This window comes from Ciona robusta, chromosome 3, assembly GCF_009617815.1.
Source record: "Ciona robusta chromosome 3, ASM961781v2".
Classification (NCBI taxonomy): domain Eukaryota; kingdom Metazoa; phylum Chordata; class Ascidiacea; order Phlebobranchia; family Cionidae; genus Ciona; species Ciona robusta.
The window spans coordinates 2,402,458-2,420,483 of NC_143237.1; the positions used below are offsets into that span (position 1 = coordinate 2,402,458).

Genomic DNA, 18,026 nt, shown 5'->3' on the forward strand with positions numbered 1-18,026 from the left:
GTAATGGTACGATAGTTAGGTAATGTATGATAGTTAGGTAATGGTACGATAGTTAGGTAATGGTACGATGGTTGGGTAATGTACGATAGTTAGGTAATGGTACGATAGTTAGGTAATGTATGATAGTTGGTAATGGTACGATAGTTAGGTAATGGTACGATAGTTGGGTATTGGTAGTTGGGTAATGGTACGATAGTTAGGTAATGGTACGATAGTTAGGTAATGGTATGATAGTTAGGTAATGGTACGATAGTTAGGTAATGGTACGATAGTTAGGTAATGGTATGATAGTTAGGTAATGGTACGATAGTTGGGTAATGGTATGATAGTTAGGTAATGGTACGATGGTTGGGTAATGGTACGATAGTTAGGTAATGTATGATAGTTGGGTAATGGTACGATAGTTAGGTAATGGTACGATAGTTGGGTAATGGTATGATAGTTAGGTAATGGTACGATGGTTGGGTAATGGTACGATAGTTAGGTAATGTATGATAGTTGGGTAATGGTACGATAGTTAGGTAATGGTACGATAGTTGGGTATTGGTAGTTGGGTAATGGTACGATAGTTAGGTAATGGTACGATAGTTAGGTAATGGTATGATAGTTAGGTAATGGTACGATAGTTAGGTAATGGTACGATAGTTGGGTATTGGTAGTTGGGTAATGGTACGATAGTTAGGTAATGGTACGATAGTTAGGTAATGGTATGATAGTTGGGTAATGGTACGATAGTTAGGTAATGGTACGATAGTTGGGTATTGGTAGTTGGGTAATGGTAGTTGGGTAATGGTACGATAGTTAGGTAATGGTACGATAGTTAGGTAATGTATGATAGTTAGGTAATGGTACGGTAGTTGGGTAATGGTACGATAGTTAGGTAATGTATGATAGTTGGGTAATGGTACGATAGTTAGGTAATGGTACGATAGTTGGGTATTGGTAGTTGGGTAATGGTTACGATAGTTAGGTAATGGTATGATAGTTAGGTAATGGTACGATAGTTAGGTAATGGTATGATAGTTAGGTAATGGTACGACAGTTAGGTAATGGTACGATAGTTGGGTAATGGTACGATAGTTAGGTAATGGTACGATAGTTAGGTAATGGTACGGTAGTTGGTAATGGTACGATAGTTGTGTATTGGTACGATAGTTGGGTATTGGTACGATAGTTGTGTATTGGTACGATAGTTGGGTATTGGTACGATAGTTGGGTAATGGTACGATAGTTGGGTATTGGTACGATAGTTGGGTAATGGTACGATAGTTAGGTAATGGTACGATAGTTAGGTAATGGTACATAGTTGGGTAATGGTACCGTAGTTGGGTAATGGTACGATAGTTGGGTAATGGTACGACGTGGGTAATGGTACGATAGTTGGGTAATGGTACAATAGTTAAGTAATGGTACGATAGTTATGTAATGGTACGGTAGTTGGGTAATGGTACGGTAGTTGGGTAATGGTACATAGTTGGGTAATGGTACGATAGTTGGGTAATGGTACGACGTGGGTAATGGTACGATAGTTAAGTAATGGTACGATAGTTAGGTATTGGTAGTTGGGTAATGGTACGATAGTTGGGTAATGGTACGATAGTTAGGTAATGGTACGATAGTTGGGTATTGGTAGTTGGGTAATGGTACGATAGTTGGGTATTGGTAGTTGGGTAATGGTAGTTGGGTAATGGTACGATAGTTAGGTAATGGTACGATAGTTAGGTAATGGTATGATAGTTAGGTAATGGTACGGTAGTTGGGTAATGGTACGATAGTTAGGTAATGTATGATAGTTGGGTAATGGTACGATAGTTAGGTAATGGTACGATAGTTGGGTATTGGTAGTTGGGTAATGGTACGATAGTTAGGTAATGGTATGATAGTTAGGTAATGGTACGATAGTTAGGTAATGGTATGATAGTTAGGTAATGGTACGACAGTTAGGTAATGGTACGATAGTTGGGTAATGGTACGATAGTTAGGTAATGGTACGATAGTTAGGTAATGGTACGGTAGTTGGGTAATGGTACGATAGTTGTGTATTGGTACGATAGTTGGGTATTGGTACGATAGTTGGGGAATGGTACGATAGTTTGGTAATGGTACGGTAGTTGGGTAATGGTACGATAGTTGTGTATTGGTACGATAGTTGGGTATTGGTACGATAGTTGTGTATTGGTACGATAGTTGGGTATTGGTACGATAGTTGGGTAATGGTACGATAGTTGGGTATTGGTACGATAGTTGTGTATTGGTACGATAGTTGGGTATTGGTACGATAGTTGGGTAATGGTACGATAGTTGGGTAATGGTACGATAGTTAGGTAATGGTACCATAGTTGGGTAATGGTACCGTAGTTGGGTAATGGTACGATAGTTGGGTAATGGTACGACGTGGGTAATGGTACGATAGTTGGGTAATGGTACAATAGTTAAGTAATGGTACGATAGTTATGTAATGGTACGGTAGTTGGGTAATGGTACGGTAGTTGGGTAATGGTACCATAGTTGGGTAATGGTACGATAGTTGGGTAATGGTACGATAGTTGGGTATTGGTACGATAGTTGTGTATTGGTACGATAGTTGGGTATTGGTACGATAGTTGGGTAATGGTACGATAGTTGGGTAATGGTACGATAGTTAGGTAATGGTACGATAGTTGGGTATTGGTAGTTGGGTAATGGTACGATAGTTAGGTAATGGTATGATAGTTAGGTAATGGTACGATAGTTAGGTAATGGTATGATAGTTAGGTAATGGTACGACAGTTAGGTAATGGTACGATAGTTGGGTAATGGTACGATAGTTAGGTAATGGTACGATAGTTGGGTAATGGTACGATAGTTAGGTAATGGTACGATAGTTAGGTAATGGTACGATAGTTAGGTAATGGTACGAAAGTTGTGTATTGGTACGATAGTTGGGTATTGGTACGATAGTTGGGTAATGGTACGATAGTTGGGTAATGGTACGATAGTTGGGTAATGGTACGATAGTTGGGTAATGGTACGATAGTTGGGTATTGGTACGATAGTTGTGTATTGGTACGATAGTTGGGTATTGGTACGATAGTTAGGTAATGGTACGATAGTTGTGTATTGGTACGATAGTTGGGTATTGGTACGATAGTTGGGTAATGGTACGATAGTTGGGTAATGGTACGACAGTTAGGTAATGGTACGATAGTTAGGTAATGGTACGATAGTTAGGTAATGGTACGATAGTTGTGTATTGGTACGATAGTTGGGTATTGGTACGATAGTTGGGTAATGGTACGATAGTTGGGTATTGGTACGATAGTTGTGTATTGGTACGATAGTTGGGTATTGGTACGATAGTTGGGTAATGGTACGATAGTTGGGTATTGGTACGATAGTTGGGTAATGGTACGATAGTTAGGTAATGGTACGATAGTTAGGTAATGGTACCATAGTTGGGTAATGGTACCGTAGTTGGGTAATGGTACGATAGTTGGGTAATGGTACGACGTGGGTAATGGTACGATAGTTGGGTAATGGTACAATAGTTAAGTAATGGTACGATAGTTATGTAATGGTACGGTAGTTGGGTAATGGTACGGTAGTTGGGTAATGGTACCATAGTTGGGTAATGGTACGATAGTTGGGTAATGGTACGATAGTTGGGTATTGGTACGATAGTTGTGTATTGGTACGATAGTTGGGTATTGGTACGATAGTTGGGTAATGGTACGATAGTTGGGTATTGGTACGATAGTTGGGTAATGGTACGATAGTTAGGTAATGGTACGATAGTTAGGTAATGGTACCATAGTTGGGTAATGGTACCGTAGTTGGGTAATGGTACGATAGTTGGGTAATGGTACGACGTGGGTAATGGTACGATAGTTGGGTAATGGTACAATAGTTAAGTAATGGTACGATAGTTATGTAATGGTACGGTAGTTGGGTAATGGTACGGTAGTTGGGTAATGGTACCATAGTTGGGTAATGGTACGATAGTTGGGTAATGGTACGACGTGGGTAATGGTACGATAGTTAAGTAATGGTACGATAGTTAGGTATTGGTAGTTGGGTAATGGTACGATAGTTGGGTAATGGTACGATAGTTAGGTAATGGTACGATAGTTGGGTATTGGTAGTTGGGTAATGGTACGATAGTTGGGTATTGGTAGTTGGGTAATGGTAGTTGGGTAATGGTACGATAGTTAGGTAATGGTACGATAGTTAGGTAATGGTATGATAGTTAGGTAATGGTACGGTAGTTGGGTAATGGTACGATAGTTAGGTAATGTATGATAGTTGGGTAATGGTACGATAGTTAGGTAATGGTACGATAGTTGGGTATTGGTAGTTGGGTAATGGTACGATAGTTAGGTAATGGTATGATAGTTAGGTAATGGTACGATAGTTAGGTAATGGTATGATAGTTAGGTAATGGTACGACAGTTAGGTAATGGTACGATAGTTGGGTAATGGTACGATAGTTAGGTAATGGTACGATAGTTAGGTAATGGTACGGTAGTTGGGTAATGGTACGATAGTTGTGTATTGGTACGATAGTTGGGTATTGGTACGATAGTTGGGGAATGGTACGATAGTTTGGTAATGGTACGGTAGTTGGGTAATGGTACGATAGTTGTGTATTGGTACGATAGTTGGGTATTGGTACGATAGTTGTGTATTGGTACGATAGTTAGGTAATGGTACGATAGTTAGGTAATGGTATGATAGTTAGGTAATGGTACGGTAGTTGGGTAATGGTACGATAGTTAGGTAATGTATGATAGTTGGGTAGTGGTACGATAGTTAGGTAATGGTACGATAGTTGGGTATTGGTAGTTGGGTAATGGTACGATAGTTAGGTAATGGTATGATAGTTAGGTAATGGTACGATAGTTAGGTAATGGTATGATAGTTAGGTAATGGTACGACAGTTAGGTAATGGTACGATAGTTGGGTAATGGTACGATAGTTAGGTAATGGTACGATAGTTAGGTAATGGTACGGTAGTTGGGTAATGGTACGATAGTTGTGTATTGGTACGATAGTTGGGTATTGGTACGATAGTTGGGGAATGGTACGATAGTTTGGTAATGGTACGGTAGTTGGGTAATGGTACGATAGTTGTGTATTGGTACGATAGTTGGGTATTGGTACGATAGTTGTGTATTGGTACGATAGTTGGGTATTGGTACGATAGTTGGGTAATGGTACGATAGTTGGGTATTGGTACGATAGTTGTGTATTGGTACGATAGTTGGGTATTGGTACGATAGTTGGGTAATGGTACGATAGTTGGGTATTGGTACGATAGTTGGGTAATGGTACGATAGTTAGGTAATGGTACGATAGTTAGGTAATGGTACCATAGTTGGGTAATGGTACCGTAGTTGGGTAATGGTACGATAGTTGGGTAATGGTACGACGTGGGTAATGGTACGATAGTTGGGTAATGGTACAATAGTTAAGTAATGGTACGATAGTTATGTAATGGTACGGTAGTTGGGTAATGGTACGGTAGTTGGGTAATGGTACCATAGTTGGGTAATGGTACGATAGTTGGGTAATGGTACGATAGTTGGGTATTGGTACGATAGTTGTGTATTGGTACGATAGTTGGGTATTGGTACGATAGTTGGGTAATGGTACGATAGTTGGGTAATGGTACGATAGTTAGGTAATGCTACGATAGTTGGGTATTGGTAGTTGGGTAATGGTACGATAGTTAGGTAATGGTATGATAGTTAGGTAATGGTACGATAGTTAGGTAATGGTATGATAGTTAGGTAATGGTACGACAGTTAGGTAATGGTACGATAGTTGGGTAATGGTACGATAGTTAGGTAATGGTACGATAGTTAGGTAATGGTACGGTAGTTGGGTAATGGTACGATAGTTGTGTATTGGTACGATAGTTGGGTATTGGTACGATAGTTGGGTAATGGTACGATAGTTGGGTATTGGTACGATAGTTGTGTATTGGTACGATAGTTGGGTATTGGTACGATAGTTGGGTAATGGTACGATAGTTGGGTATTGGTACGATAGTTGGGTAATGGTACGATAGTTAGGTAATGGTACGATAGTTAGGTAATGGTACCATAGTTGGGTAATGGTACCGTAGTTGGGTAATGGTACGATAGTTGGGTAATGGTACGACGTGGGTAATGGTACGATAGTTGGGTAATGGTACAATAGTTAAGTAATGGTACGATAGTTATGTAATGGTACGGTAGTTGGGTAATGGTACGGTAGTTGGGTAATGGTACCATAGTTGGGTAATGGTACGATAGTTGGGTAATGGTACGATAGTTGGGTATTGGTACGATAGTTGTGTATTGGTACGATAGTTGGGTATTGGTACGATAGTTGGGTAATGGTACGATAGTTGGGTATTGGTACGATAGTTGGGTAATGGTACGATAGTTAGGTAATGGTACGATAGTTAGGTAATGGTACCATAGTTGGGTAATGGTACCGTAGTTGGGTAATGGTACGATAGTTGGGTAATGGTACGACGTGGGTAATGGTACGATAGTTGGGTAATGGTACAATAGTTAAGTAATGGTACGATAGTTATGTAATGGTACGGTAGTTGGGTAATGGTACGGTAGTTGGGTAATGGTACCATAGTTGGGTAATGGTACGATAGTTGGGTAATGGTACGACGTGGGTAATGGTACGATAGTTAAGTAATGGTACGATAGTTAGGTATTGGTAGTTGGGTAATGGTACGATAGTTGGGTAATGGTACGATAGTTAGGTAATGGTACGATAGTTGGGTATTGGTAGTTGGGTAATGGTACGATAGTTGGGTATTGGTAGTTGGGTAATGGTAGTTGGGTAATGGTACGATAGTTAGGTAATGGTACGATAGTTAGGTAATGGTATGATAGTTAGGTAATGGTACGGTAGTTGGGTAATGGTACGATAGTTAGGTAATGTATGATAGTTGGGTAATGGTACGATAGTTAGGTAATGGTACGATAGTTGGGTATTGGTAGTTGGGTAATGGTACGATAGTTAGGTAATGGTATGATAGTTAGGTAATGGTACGATAGTTAGGTAATGGTATGATAGTTAGGTAATGGTACGACAGTTAGGTAATGGTACGATAGTTGGGTAATGGTACGATAGTTAGGTAATGGTACGATAGTTAGGTAATGGTACGGTAGTTGGGTAATGGTACGATAGTTGTGTATTGGTACGATAGTTGGGTATTGGTACGATAGTTGGGTATTGGTACGATGGTTGGGTAATGGTACGATAGTTGGGTAATGGTACGATAGTTGGGTAATGGTACGATAGTTTGGTAATGGTACGATAGTTAGGTAATGGTACGATAGTTGTGTATTGGTACGATAGTTGGGTATTGGTACGATAGTTGTGTAATGGTACGATAGTTGGGTATTGGTACGATAGTTGGGTAATGGTACGATAGTTGGGTAATGGTACCATAGTTGGGTATTGGTACGATAGTTGGGTATTGGTACGATGGTTGGGTAATGGTACGATAGTTGGGTAATGGTACGATAGTTGGGTAATGGTACGATAGTTTGGTAATGGTACGATAGTTAGGTAATGGTACGATAGTTGTGTATTGGTACGATAGTTGGGTATTGGTACGATAGTTGGGTAATGGTACGATAGTTGGGTATTGGTACGATAGTTGGGTAATGGTACGATAGTTAGGTAATGGTACGATAGTTAGGTAATGGTACCATAGTTGGGTAATGGTACCGTAGTTGGGTAATGGTACGATAGTTGGGTAATGGTACGACGTGGGTAATGGTACGATAGTTGGGTAATGGTACAATAGTTAAGTAATGGTACGATAGTTATGTAATGGTACGGTAGTTGGGTAATGGTACGGTAGTTGGGTAATGGTACCATAGTTGGGTAATGGTACGATAGTTGGGTAATGGTACGATAGTTGGGTATTGGTACGATAGTTGTGTATTGGTACGATAGTTGGGTATTGGTACGATAGTTGGGTAATGGTACGATAGTTGGGTATTGGTAGTTGGGTAATGGTACGATAGTTGGGTAATGGTACGATAGTTGGGTAATGATACGATAGTTGGGTAATGGTACGGTAGTTGGGTAATGGTACGATAGTTGGGTAAATTACGATAGTTAGGTATTGGTACGATAGTTAGGTAATGGTACGATAGTTGGGTAAGGGTACGATAGTTGGGTAATGGTACGATAGTTAGGTAATGGTACGATAGATGGGTATTGGTACAATAGTTGGGTAATGGTACGATAGTTGGGTAATGGTACCATAGTTGGGTAATGGTACGATAGTTGGGTAATGGTACGACGTGGGTAATGGTACGATAGTTGGGTAATGGTACAATAGTTAAGTAATGGTACGATAGTTATGTAATGGTACGGTAGTTGGGTAATGGTACGGTAGTTGGGTAATGGTACCATAGTTGGGTAATGGTACGATAGTTGGGTAATGGTACGATAGTTGGGTAAGGGTACGATAGTTGGGTAATGGTACGATAGTTTAGGTAATGGTACGGTAGTTGGGTAATGGTACGGTAGTTGGGTAATGGTACGATAGTTGGGTAAATTACGATAGTTAGGTATTGGTACGATAGTTAGGTAATGGTACGATAGTTGGGTAAGGGTACGATAGTTGGGTAATGGTACGATAGTTAGGTAATGGTACGATAGATGGGTATTGGTACAATAGTTGGGTAATGGTACGATAGTTAAATTTCGCTGTATAAACTTTAACGTGGACCAAGTTTGATAATTTATACAAACTAATACGCATAACGGTAATATTACTAAGAAACTTTAGGTTGAAACAAATGAGACGTCATTTTGTTTTGTGTATACTTCAGCGAACTGTGATCTATATGCCAAACGCCACACTTTACTCAAAAGGGAAAACACACTTTTTTTATGAAGTGAAAATAACTTCGAGCACTAATTGCCGTGCGAACACATTTTAACTTTCCAGTCACAACAGAACCAGGTGCAGGACCACGCTCGAAAGACACAGATATATTGTGCGTCTTCTTTGATCGAATTGATTCGGCGTGTTTGACCGAAAACGATGGGATGTCGATCTGTGACATCACAGTAACAACAATTTTAGTGTTCATTGATCTTTAGGTAGAATATGACAACAGAATGAAATAGGTAAGTTATGTGAGATCAGGTGAGTTATGTAATATTAAGGATGAAAAACAACAAACTGCCATAAACTGTCTTAAATCGCCCTAAGCCCTGACAAACTGCGAACAATATTTATTTTCCTAATAAAGATAAATTGAACAAACTTCACAAAAAAAACAAGATTTTTAAAATGTTTGTTTTATTTCTTTGTGTTTTTAATAAATGAATACTTCGCAATACCACAGCATCAATAAGGATCTAAACACTTTAATATAAAATTCAACTTTACAAAAATAAATTTTCTTGAATGTTTCGGAAACAAAATTCTATTTACAAAAAGCTATCACAGCAAGGTTTGCTCTGGGGTAATTCCCTTCAGGTAAAACACCCAAGTTGTGGGGTTACGAGCCGTACGAACACATGAAAGAGTTAACTTTCCAGTCACAACAGAACCAGGTGCAGGACCACCCTCGAAAGACACAGATATATTGTGCGTCTTCTTTGATCGAATTGATTCGGCGGGTTTGACCGAAAATAGCGGGTTGTCAATCTGTGACATCATAGTAACGATTATTTTAGTGTTTATTGATGTATTTTGTAACATTAGATAGAATAAAACAACATAATTGAAATTATACAAATATAAACATAAGTTACGTGAGATCATAGATAAAACTTTGCTTTTTAATATTTTTCTAATTAATTACCTTCAGAAAGACAATTGAGTTATTATTAATAAATAAAATAAATTAATCAATCACAAAACTTAACTTTAACCTAAAATAAAACCAACCTGGAAAGTGAAATGAGTTGTTGTTGGAAAGACATTGCGGAAAGGAATCGAAACATTTGATTTGTTTCTCACCACGAAAGGTCCAAGAGGTTTGGGTGGCCCACACTTGCCCTCTAGTGGGAAGATATATTCGCCCCCTATCTGTGATGTCACATATAAACGAGCCCGGGATTCCCCAATCTCCATGGGTTCGTACGTGACATCAAGCGTGACTTCGGTTCCGCTTCCGGAGGATGCAGGAGCAGCAGTGATGCTCTTCTCACAACTCCACTCAGGACTGTCAATCTAGAATGGAAAAAAGGATTTTTATTATTTTTTCTATAATTTAATTTTTGTAAAATTCCATTACCTTACAAATAATTTTAAGTTTTTTGTTTTTTGCACACAACTTTTTTTTGTTTATAAAAACTTAAATTTTTAACAAAAAAAAAAGTTTAACAAAAACGTAAAAACAATTCCTTTTACAAAACAGGAAATCTACCCACCTTGCAAATGTAATCAGATTTCTGCTTTGCGTAATTTTGAAATTTGATATTCACTGAATAACTTCCGCCCAGAGCAGTTTTAAAATATGATGTTTTCTCAGGAGCTGCTGGTGTGGCTCGTAACACAAGGTCGTATGTATACGAACCAAGCTCACTGTTCGTAAGAACTAACTTGCCCGTTCCTTCACCAACTTTCAATGGTTGATATTCAAACATACATGTTCCCTGTGATGTTATAATTAACATTGTTTTAAAGATGGTTTTGTAATATAGATTAGTGTAAATATTATGTTTTTTAGAAAATCTGAATTTCTTTATTTTGATAAAATTACCGTGTTATTTAACCAACTTGGTTTTAGGGCAGACTAAAAGGTTTTTGGCAAATAACCAACATTTTTTTAATATTGCTGGGTATTTCTAAATTTCTGTTTATTTGAAAATAAATCTAAGCCATTAACAATTAAATGCCTTTGGTGCAAGCGCAGTAAAATGCGTCATAAGTTGAAAAAAGTCAGTATAACTGTTTCTTTCCAAACGTCTCCACATTTTATAAACTATACTTCCAATACATTACCTCCGAGTTAGCAGGTACAGCAAACTGAGGTGGTAGATTGATATCTGGTGCTTTGCATTCACTTTGAAAGGTTACTGCATAAGCAAGTGGGTTCTCTACCCTGAGTGTGTGGACCGCACTTCTTCGAACGGGTGTTTCAAGCTCTATTGTTGACATCACACCAGCTGATGTCGCTCGCAGTGTGACGTAATAAAAGATGTATTCACCACTCCTCTCATTCCTGAAGATTACCTGTGGGTGGGGGGGGGGGGTATGGAGTATATAGTTGATAAAGTTGGACTAAATATTTTCATGAGGCAGGCAACTTCAGAAATTTTAACACAAATACTGCAATTCGTAATGTTTTATAGAATATGTGTCTGTTTAGAAGCATTTAAAGGATTTTGTGAGTAAACATATTTTAAATAAAATCTTTTTTATCATATTAAGTGAAATAATCTATAAAACGTAATCTTAACTTTTTAATTGAATAAAAAATATGGTAATAGCAAATACCTTGGCACCAAAATTTCCCTCTTTATGAGCATAAAAGTGAAGTTTGTAATCTCGTTTAACAGATCCAGGAACATCTATGTAATCCAAACCTTTCAAGGTTGTTCCTGCATCAAGTTTGTCCGGTTTGATCATTTCTACTGTTGCCTTGAACCTGGGGTCAAATGTTAACTTTAGTTATTTAAAAAATATATATACAAACAAGCTAAAAGTAAAATTTGCACAGAGGAAAAATGTAAAGTATGTAAAAACCTCCCAGCCATACATGGGTTAATTAAAGTAATGAACTGGCCTAGTGGTAAAAGTCTTGTTTAGGTGCAATAAACACACTTTTTAATTGACATTTTTTCCCAAACTTTTTATTTATGACGTGTTTTAACAACTGTTGTTTTGCTGTTAATTCCCTTGTCTTCGTTTTTTAAATAACATGATTTTCGCTATCGAAGAGATAAATAAAAACGATATTAGGTTAGTGAAACTACAACCAAGGAAAACGGGCCTAGCAAAATTAGAGTAAACCAACCCTGCCAATGTAAACCTACCAATAACATGCGTAAACTCTACTAAGTAATCAACAAGCAACAAACCTTTGTGGTTTTCGAAGCCAGTTAGCAACAGATAGCAGCTCAACGTAAGCAGTTTTACACGGCACATCTCGGTTGATGCTCGACACAGGTTTTGGAGGATCAGCTTGTCCTTGCAGGTTGTACAATAGACCCAAACCATCAGGTAGTGGAAAGAACACTGAACCCTGGAAATAATTAGGTCGTTTTTAAGGTTACATTAACAGATAATGAAGCACTTAAAAAATATTTTTTGTTTATAAAATTTTATAGAAACATAGTTAAACATTTGTTGGAAATTTTCATTTCTATTGTATCTATGGTAGGTTTTTGTTACTGTTCTATTTGTGGTAGTTTGAATTTAGCCGCATGCCTACTGTACATTAAAGCAAAATTTAGAATCATGTAGTAAAAATTAAACAGAAGACACTATGGATAAAAACAGTGTGGGGAAGAGTGTCAATAAAAAGCGTGGCTGTTGCACCCAACAAATTTTGATTTTATTAAAAACTAGAGTTTCTTTTGCCAGTACGCGTGACTTAATCACGACTTTGGCTACATATCTAATCTGTATGTTTCAATATATAAACTCTCACAAATCCTACCTGATGTTTCTTGCCATCCATTGTCATAACAGTTGGTCTGAATATCATCTCATATTGTTTACTTTGTTGAGGTTCAACGACCAGTATATCGGCCCCACTCCAATATTCACCATCAATAACTGGGTGTAACGTCCACCGTTGGTTGGTTCGATTTGAGATGATCACATTACGAACATCACGGCCACGCACATGACAACTGAACCCAACCACCTGGAATCACGTGAATAATCATCATATGTGAAAATTTTGTGAAAAAGTAATCATCATATGTGAAAATTTGGGGAAAGGTAACCATCAATTGTAAAAAATTACATGCGAGTTACATTGAAGATAAAATTTTCATGTGAGTCATAGTGAAAATTTTTAACAGCTTATTTCCAATAAACTTTACATTCTGTAATGGTAAAACGCCCTTACGTGAACTTAACTTTTTGTTAATTTTTAACCTTATTTAAAAATTTTAAACACCAAAGAATATAAAATATATATTAATGTATCTGTATAAACCTGGCCGAAATGATTAAAAAATAAAGGAAAAAAAGTTTCTACACCAACAACAACAACATCACCAAACCTCTTTTAAAGCAGGAGTTGCAACACACATTCCCGTCAACGTTAACTTGAGTGGTTTCGCTCCCTCGATGTGGCATTTAAGGTCGTCGTAACGAATATCTTGACAAAGTTTTGTTGGATGGAAAGCAACGGAGAAGGCAATCTCCATCCCGGTGCTTATGTAACCCTGAAAAGATGGGGGTTAAATCTGGTGGAACGTTTTTTATTTACTAAATGGGCAAATGAATGACTTTTTTATATGATAATAAAGATTGCCAAAGTTAACAAAAGCGAAAAAAGGAACGTAAATGTAAAACGCCAGTCGCCTTGGATAAACGAGTTCATGTGAAGACATAGAAACTAAAATTAGGGTTAATATTTTGACGAAATATTTTTAAAGATGGAATGCGTTTTATCTGAGTTTCATTCAAAACAGATATGCAAACATCACAGAAGATGTTTTGAAAACAAAAAAATAAGATTGTATTAAAGCAAAGCACCTGTGTTGGAGTGATGGAAAAGTCTGGATGAAACTTATCTGCCTCCCATCTAAACCTGTTGTGGAAATGATCATTAGAAAACTTTATAGATTCAGTGCAAAAATAAGTTAGTGCAAAATTATGTAAAAAATAGTACACAGAATTAAAAATAAAAAAAATGTAATTTGCAGTAAAAATATATATTTTGAACATAAACTTATCCAAAAATATTAAAAATGTGCTGAGTCATACCCTGCTCCAATGTCGCCAACGTTGTGCATTATGAATCGGCGTTCGCTACGACTGCGTTGCATCACTGCTCCCCCGAACGGGATCGAATCTTGATCTAATGTTATTTCTATGCCTTGACAACTTCCACTGATGATGAACAAAGGTTGAGACATTCCGGCACATTCCATCATAATCTGTTTAATTGTACTGTTATGTGAATCAATGAATGTCACTTGTTTTATGTTTATCTTGTTTAGTGCAGAAAAACTGTAACATAGCATGGGCCTTAAGTTTTCCTGTAACTTGGAGTAAAATCTCGTCTGACATTGATAAAATACAGCTACACATATTTAACACCAATGTCCTAACTTGTACATCTTATATAAATAAGTCACCAAGTATGTAAAAAGCTTTTTTGTTTTTTTTTAGTAAGTTTTGACTTCTGGGCATGTAGCATTACTACACACATTGCAGCCATACCAATATCTGTATATATATGCAACCTTGCAGTATTTCCTGTGCGATAACTTTTTATCAAAACTAACCTAATAAAATACCAAAAGCAAAAAGGTGTTCAAGGCAGTTGACTAAAAACAAAATGTAAATATTGTGAAATATTCGCAAAGAAAAAATAAAAGAAAGTTGAATAATTGATTAAATTACACAACTTACTTCTTCAGTAAACAAAGCAATTCTTGTTTTCGGGGTAAAATAAACCTCAATATCCCGGGAACCCCCTTTACCCTGCAATGTGATGGGGTCAAGGGGAACCACCCTTAACACAGTGGGGTCTTGAAGGGGTTGGCTGACTGGGGTGACCGACAAATTAAGGGTAATGGGTGTGGGGCTGCGATTAACGATAGGAATGATATGTTTAACAGCTTGACCAACTCTTAACGCTCCAAACTTCACCAACTTATGCTTCTGGTTTGCAACTTCAACCTTAGAGGTTACATGGGTATTAGTTCCATAGTTTTATTATGGTAATACTAATTTTCATTACTCTTTATTTTTATCGATATTGACCAGCATCACACTCAAAATTTTGGGTGTATTTCTGTTCCATTTTGTATATTTGAGGTCTTGGGCCTTGTCTTTGGACAAGAGATTTGTGCTACATTTTACAAAGAGCTTGACTTTTGGATAGTAGAATGTATTTATTTGGCAAACAACAGTAAAAAATGAAAGATATATAGGTAATTCTAGAGTAACCATATTACACTTTGAATTCTACTAAGTACTATAAAGTTACAAAAAGTTTACCCTCATTTCTGTTCCTTTTCCTTTGATGACAACATCATGTTTGGACAACCCATTGACTTGGAATGTCACAGTTTCATTATAAGTTACAACCTCTCTTGGATAGAAGGTAAAGACTGCTGATGTTTCTTCACCTGGTGCAACCACTGTTGCTGAGAATGCAACATCCAGATGGCTTGTACTTTGGTACAAACATTCCACACTGTGGGGTTTGAGTTGAAAAATCAACGTAAAGCCTTTTTAATGAACTAATTGTATGTTTACAGTTTAGTTTAGGCTATTAAATTATGTGAACATGCTATGTTTTTTTCCAAAGTTTGTATTGAAAACAGGGGGTTTAGTTTTGTCGAATACAAAGAACTTCTGAACACAGAATGTCTCAGTTACATTTTTGTCTATCTGAGCTACAAAGGCACATGCCAGGGGACCTTGGATTTAGGTCAAATATGGCACATTATCTCGGTTATTTTTGTATAAACAGAACAACCTTAAAACTTTGCCTTACCTTATTTCTTTTGTATCTTTATTAATTATTGTCAATGTTTCACTTTTAATTGGCATTCCAGCTCTGTAGATAAAGCATGCACCAAAGTCATGGGAATCAAAAGAAAAGTCAAGTCCAGGGTTTACTCCATTGCCGATCACATGACATAAGTAGTTGGGACCATCAGTGACCTGTTGAACAATAAAACATTGTGAAATACGAAACGCAGGATTATAGGTTTTGAACACTGAATAATTTATTAAAGTGTTAAAATTACTGTAATGGCAGATTTGTAAAGAAGTGAAAGTAACTTGTATAATTCATGAGTAGTATGATTCACCAATAATGACATAGTATGTAACACGAATCCAACATCATGGACATAAATGTTCGTAGGCAAAACACTTAACCGGATCAGATTCTTTACATATTAGAATGAATACAAACTAAATACAAACCTTAGCTGTCATTTCCACGGGAGCAATTGAACCCAAAGCTGTTGGTTGAAAAGTTAACAAACATTTCTTTCTTGAGCCCGCTGGGACCATTCCTGTATCAGGGAAAACCCCAATCACGTGTTTCTTTTTCGATTTTTCTGGCGAGAAAGATTTTCCGTTTTGTTTCAAACCGAACGAGAAGTTAAAATTATGTTTGCCGTTGTTTACTAAATGCAGCTGTCGCACAGCCTTTTCATGAAGTTCAACCTGAAGAAAAAATTAAAATAAATATTTCTACGAAACACAAAGAATAATTTAAAAATGCACTTATTTGTTCAGGTTTAAAAAATAAGATCGCATAAAATAAATTGTGTTGAGTGTAGAGCAGCAGGCCCTGGTAGTTATAACCGACAGCCTAAGCTTTGCTACTAGTTTTGAGCAACCATTTTACGCTTATATTTTATTTTTAAGCATGCTACAGTATCATTTTTTTATTATTTTTTTTCGCCCATTTTTCTGACCTTTTTCACCTATTTTTTACAAAAACTACAAAATAGAATTCTTTTTCGAAGGTCCGATACTCACATTTCCAAGATCGATTGCATTAAGACCTGCAGGTGAGAGTTCGATCTTAGCACCTTGTGAATTTTCGCACAAGAGACTCGCTGACATCGTGTGGCCACTTGCTTTGACGTTGAGCATGAGGTTGTTGGTTTTACGAACCACACAAATTGTAGCATTGAAATTTGCGTCACCCGCTGACTTTGCAGTGAACGTCACATCGAGTGGGATTCTAAATGAAAAAAACCAAAGTGATTGTTCACAAACAATATTTTAAAATTTGTTTCCCGATTGTGAATTTACAAAATAAAATAAATAGTTTTTTTGGTTAAGGTTTGGAATTATGAAACTAATATATTTAAAAGAGGTTTTAAACTAGTCCAAACAGCACTTTCTAATGCAACCCAAATCTAGGTGCACTCTTGCAAAAAGTTTTGTAAAACAGAGAAAAAATTTGTCTCTAAAGCTGTGTTCATAAAATTGGGAGGCACTGGTTTAAAATTATTTAATTTTAACTATTTTGACCGATACAGTATCTGAACTTGGTATCTTACTTTGAGTTTGGTCCAATAAAACCTTGAGTTGGGTTAATGATCAGATTTGACGTGTATGCTTCAGAATGACACGATTCTTCTATGACATAATAATTAAATCCAATTGATTCATTGTTGACAAGCAACACTGGTTGGGAAGCAGTTCGACCTAAAAAAATTGGATAAAATTTTATAATAAAGCCGTTGAAAACATTTTTTAAACTGTATCGGTTTAAGGGTTGAATACAGTATTTTTTTATTCTTTATGGGTGAGGTCCTTGTCAAGGACCTGGTATTTGGGCCACATTTGGCCCAGAAAGCGTATTTAAGTCCTTCCTGTGATCGGTACACTGCATTGTGGCCAGACGCGCATTGTTAGCACCATTTTTTTCCTCGGGGGCTTACAAGTTACCACACTTTTCAACTTTGTGTATGACTTTTATGGCCTACAATTTGGACAACCCATTAGTGACCGCTAAATTGGAGCAATGCCTGTTAAAGTGTCTTGACCAAGGACACATACGCGGCTTAGTATCGTCGTCGAGCATCGAACCGGAGACACTTTGGTTTCGATGCAGTCGCCTAAACCACTGAGCCAGCAACCGCTAGCTTTACACGTGTCTTAGCACCAACTAAAATGAGTAAATAATGAATGGTTTAATCGAATACACTCCAAACATACCGACAAGCAGATCGTTAAAGTTGATGTGAGATGCAGATAGAGATACTTTCGGCTCATGTGTGTGTCCTACAAGGAGGAATGGGATGGAGATGTTTTGCTCCAGGATCACAAACTTCCAGAAAGATTCCTTTGTATCCAGTGAATTTGGGAGGAACTCAAAACACATCTAAAATAAAAC

General features: G+C 37.2%; 1 protein-coding gene across 1 annotated transcript in view; it reads right to left on the minus strand.

Annotated features, from left to right (window-relative positions):
- Window positions 1-9,368: 9,368 nt before the first annotated feature.
- LOC149737639 (axonemal central pair apparatus protein HYDIN-like) overlaps window positions 9,369-18,026 on the minus strand; it is a 50,922-nt gene continuing 42,264 nt past the window's right edge. Inside the window, exons 76-92 of the mRNA XM_089873532.1 lie at window positions 17,849-18,014; window positions 17,188-17,335; window positions 16,658-16,865; window positions 16,094-16,339; window positions 15,657-15,826; window positions 15,155-15,353; window positions 14,564-14,833; window positions 13,913-14,085; window positions 13,682-13,736; window positions 13,204-13,368; window positions 12,630-12,839; window positions 12,049-12,212; window positions 11,465-11,615; window positions 10,970-11,200; window positions 10,396-10,620; window positions 9,911-10,195; window positions 9,369-9,667 (exon numbers count right to left, since the gene is read on the minus strand). Of these exons, the coding sequence (XP_089729658.1) occupies window positions 9,461-9,667; window positions 9,911-10,195; window positions 10,396-10,620; window positions 10,970-11,200; window positions 11,465-11,615; window positions 12,049-12,212; window positions 12,630-12,839; window positions 13,204-13,368; window positions 13,682-13,736; window positions 13,913-14,085; window positions 14,564-14,833; window positions 15,155-15,353; window positions 15,657-15,826; window positions 16,094-16,339; window positions 16,658-16,865; window positions 17,188-17,335; window positions 17,849-18,014 (3,273 nt within the window). The 3' untranslated portion in view covers window positions 9,369-9,460. The remainder of the gene's footprint in view (window positions 9,668-9,910; window positions 10,196-10,395; window positions 10,621-10,969; window positions 11,201-11,464; window positions 11,616-12,048; window positions 12,213-12,629; window positions 12,840-13,203; window positions 13,369-13,681; window positions 13,737-13,912; window positions 14,086-14,563; window positions 14,834-15,154; window positions 15,354-15,656; window positions 15,827-16,093; window positions 16,340-16,657; window positions 16,866-17,187; window positions 17,336-17,848; window positions 18,015-18,026) is intronic.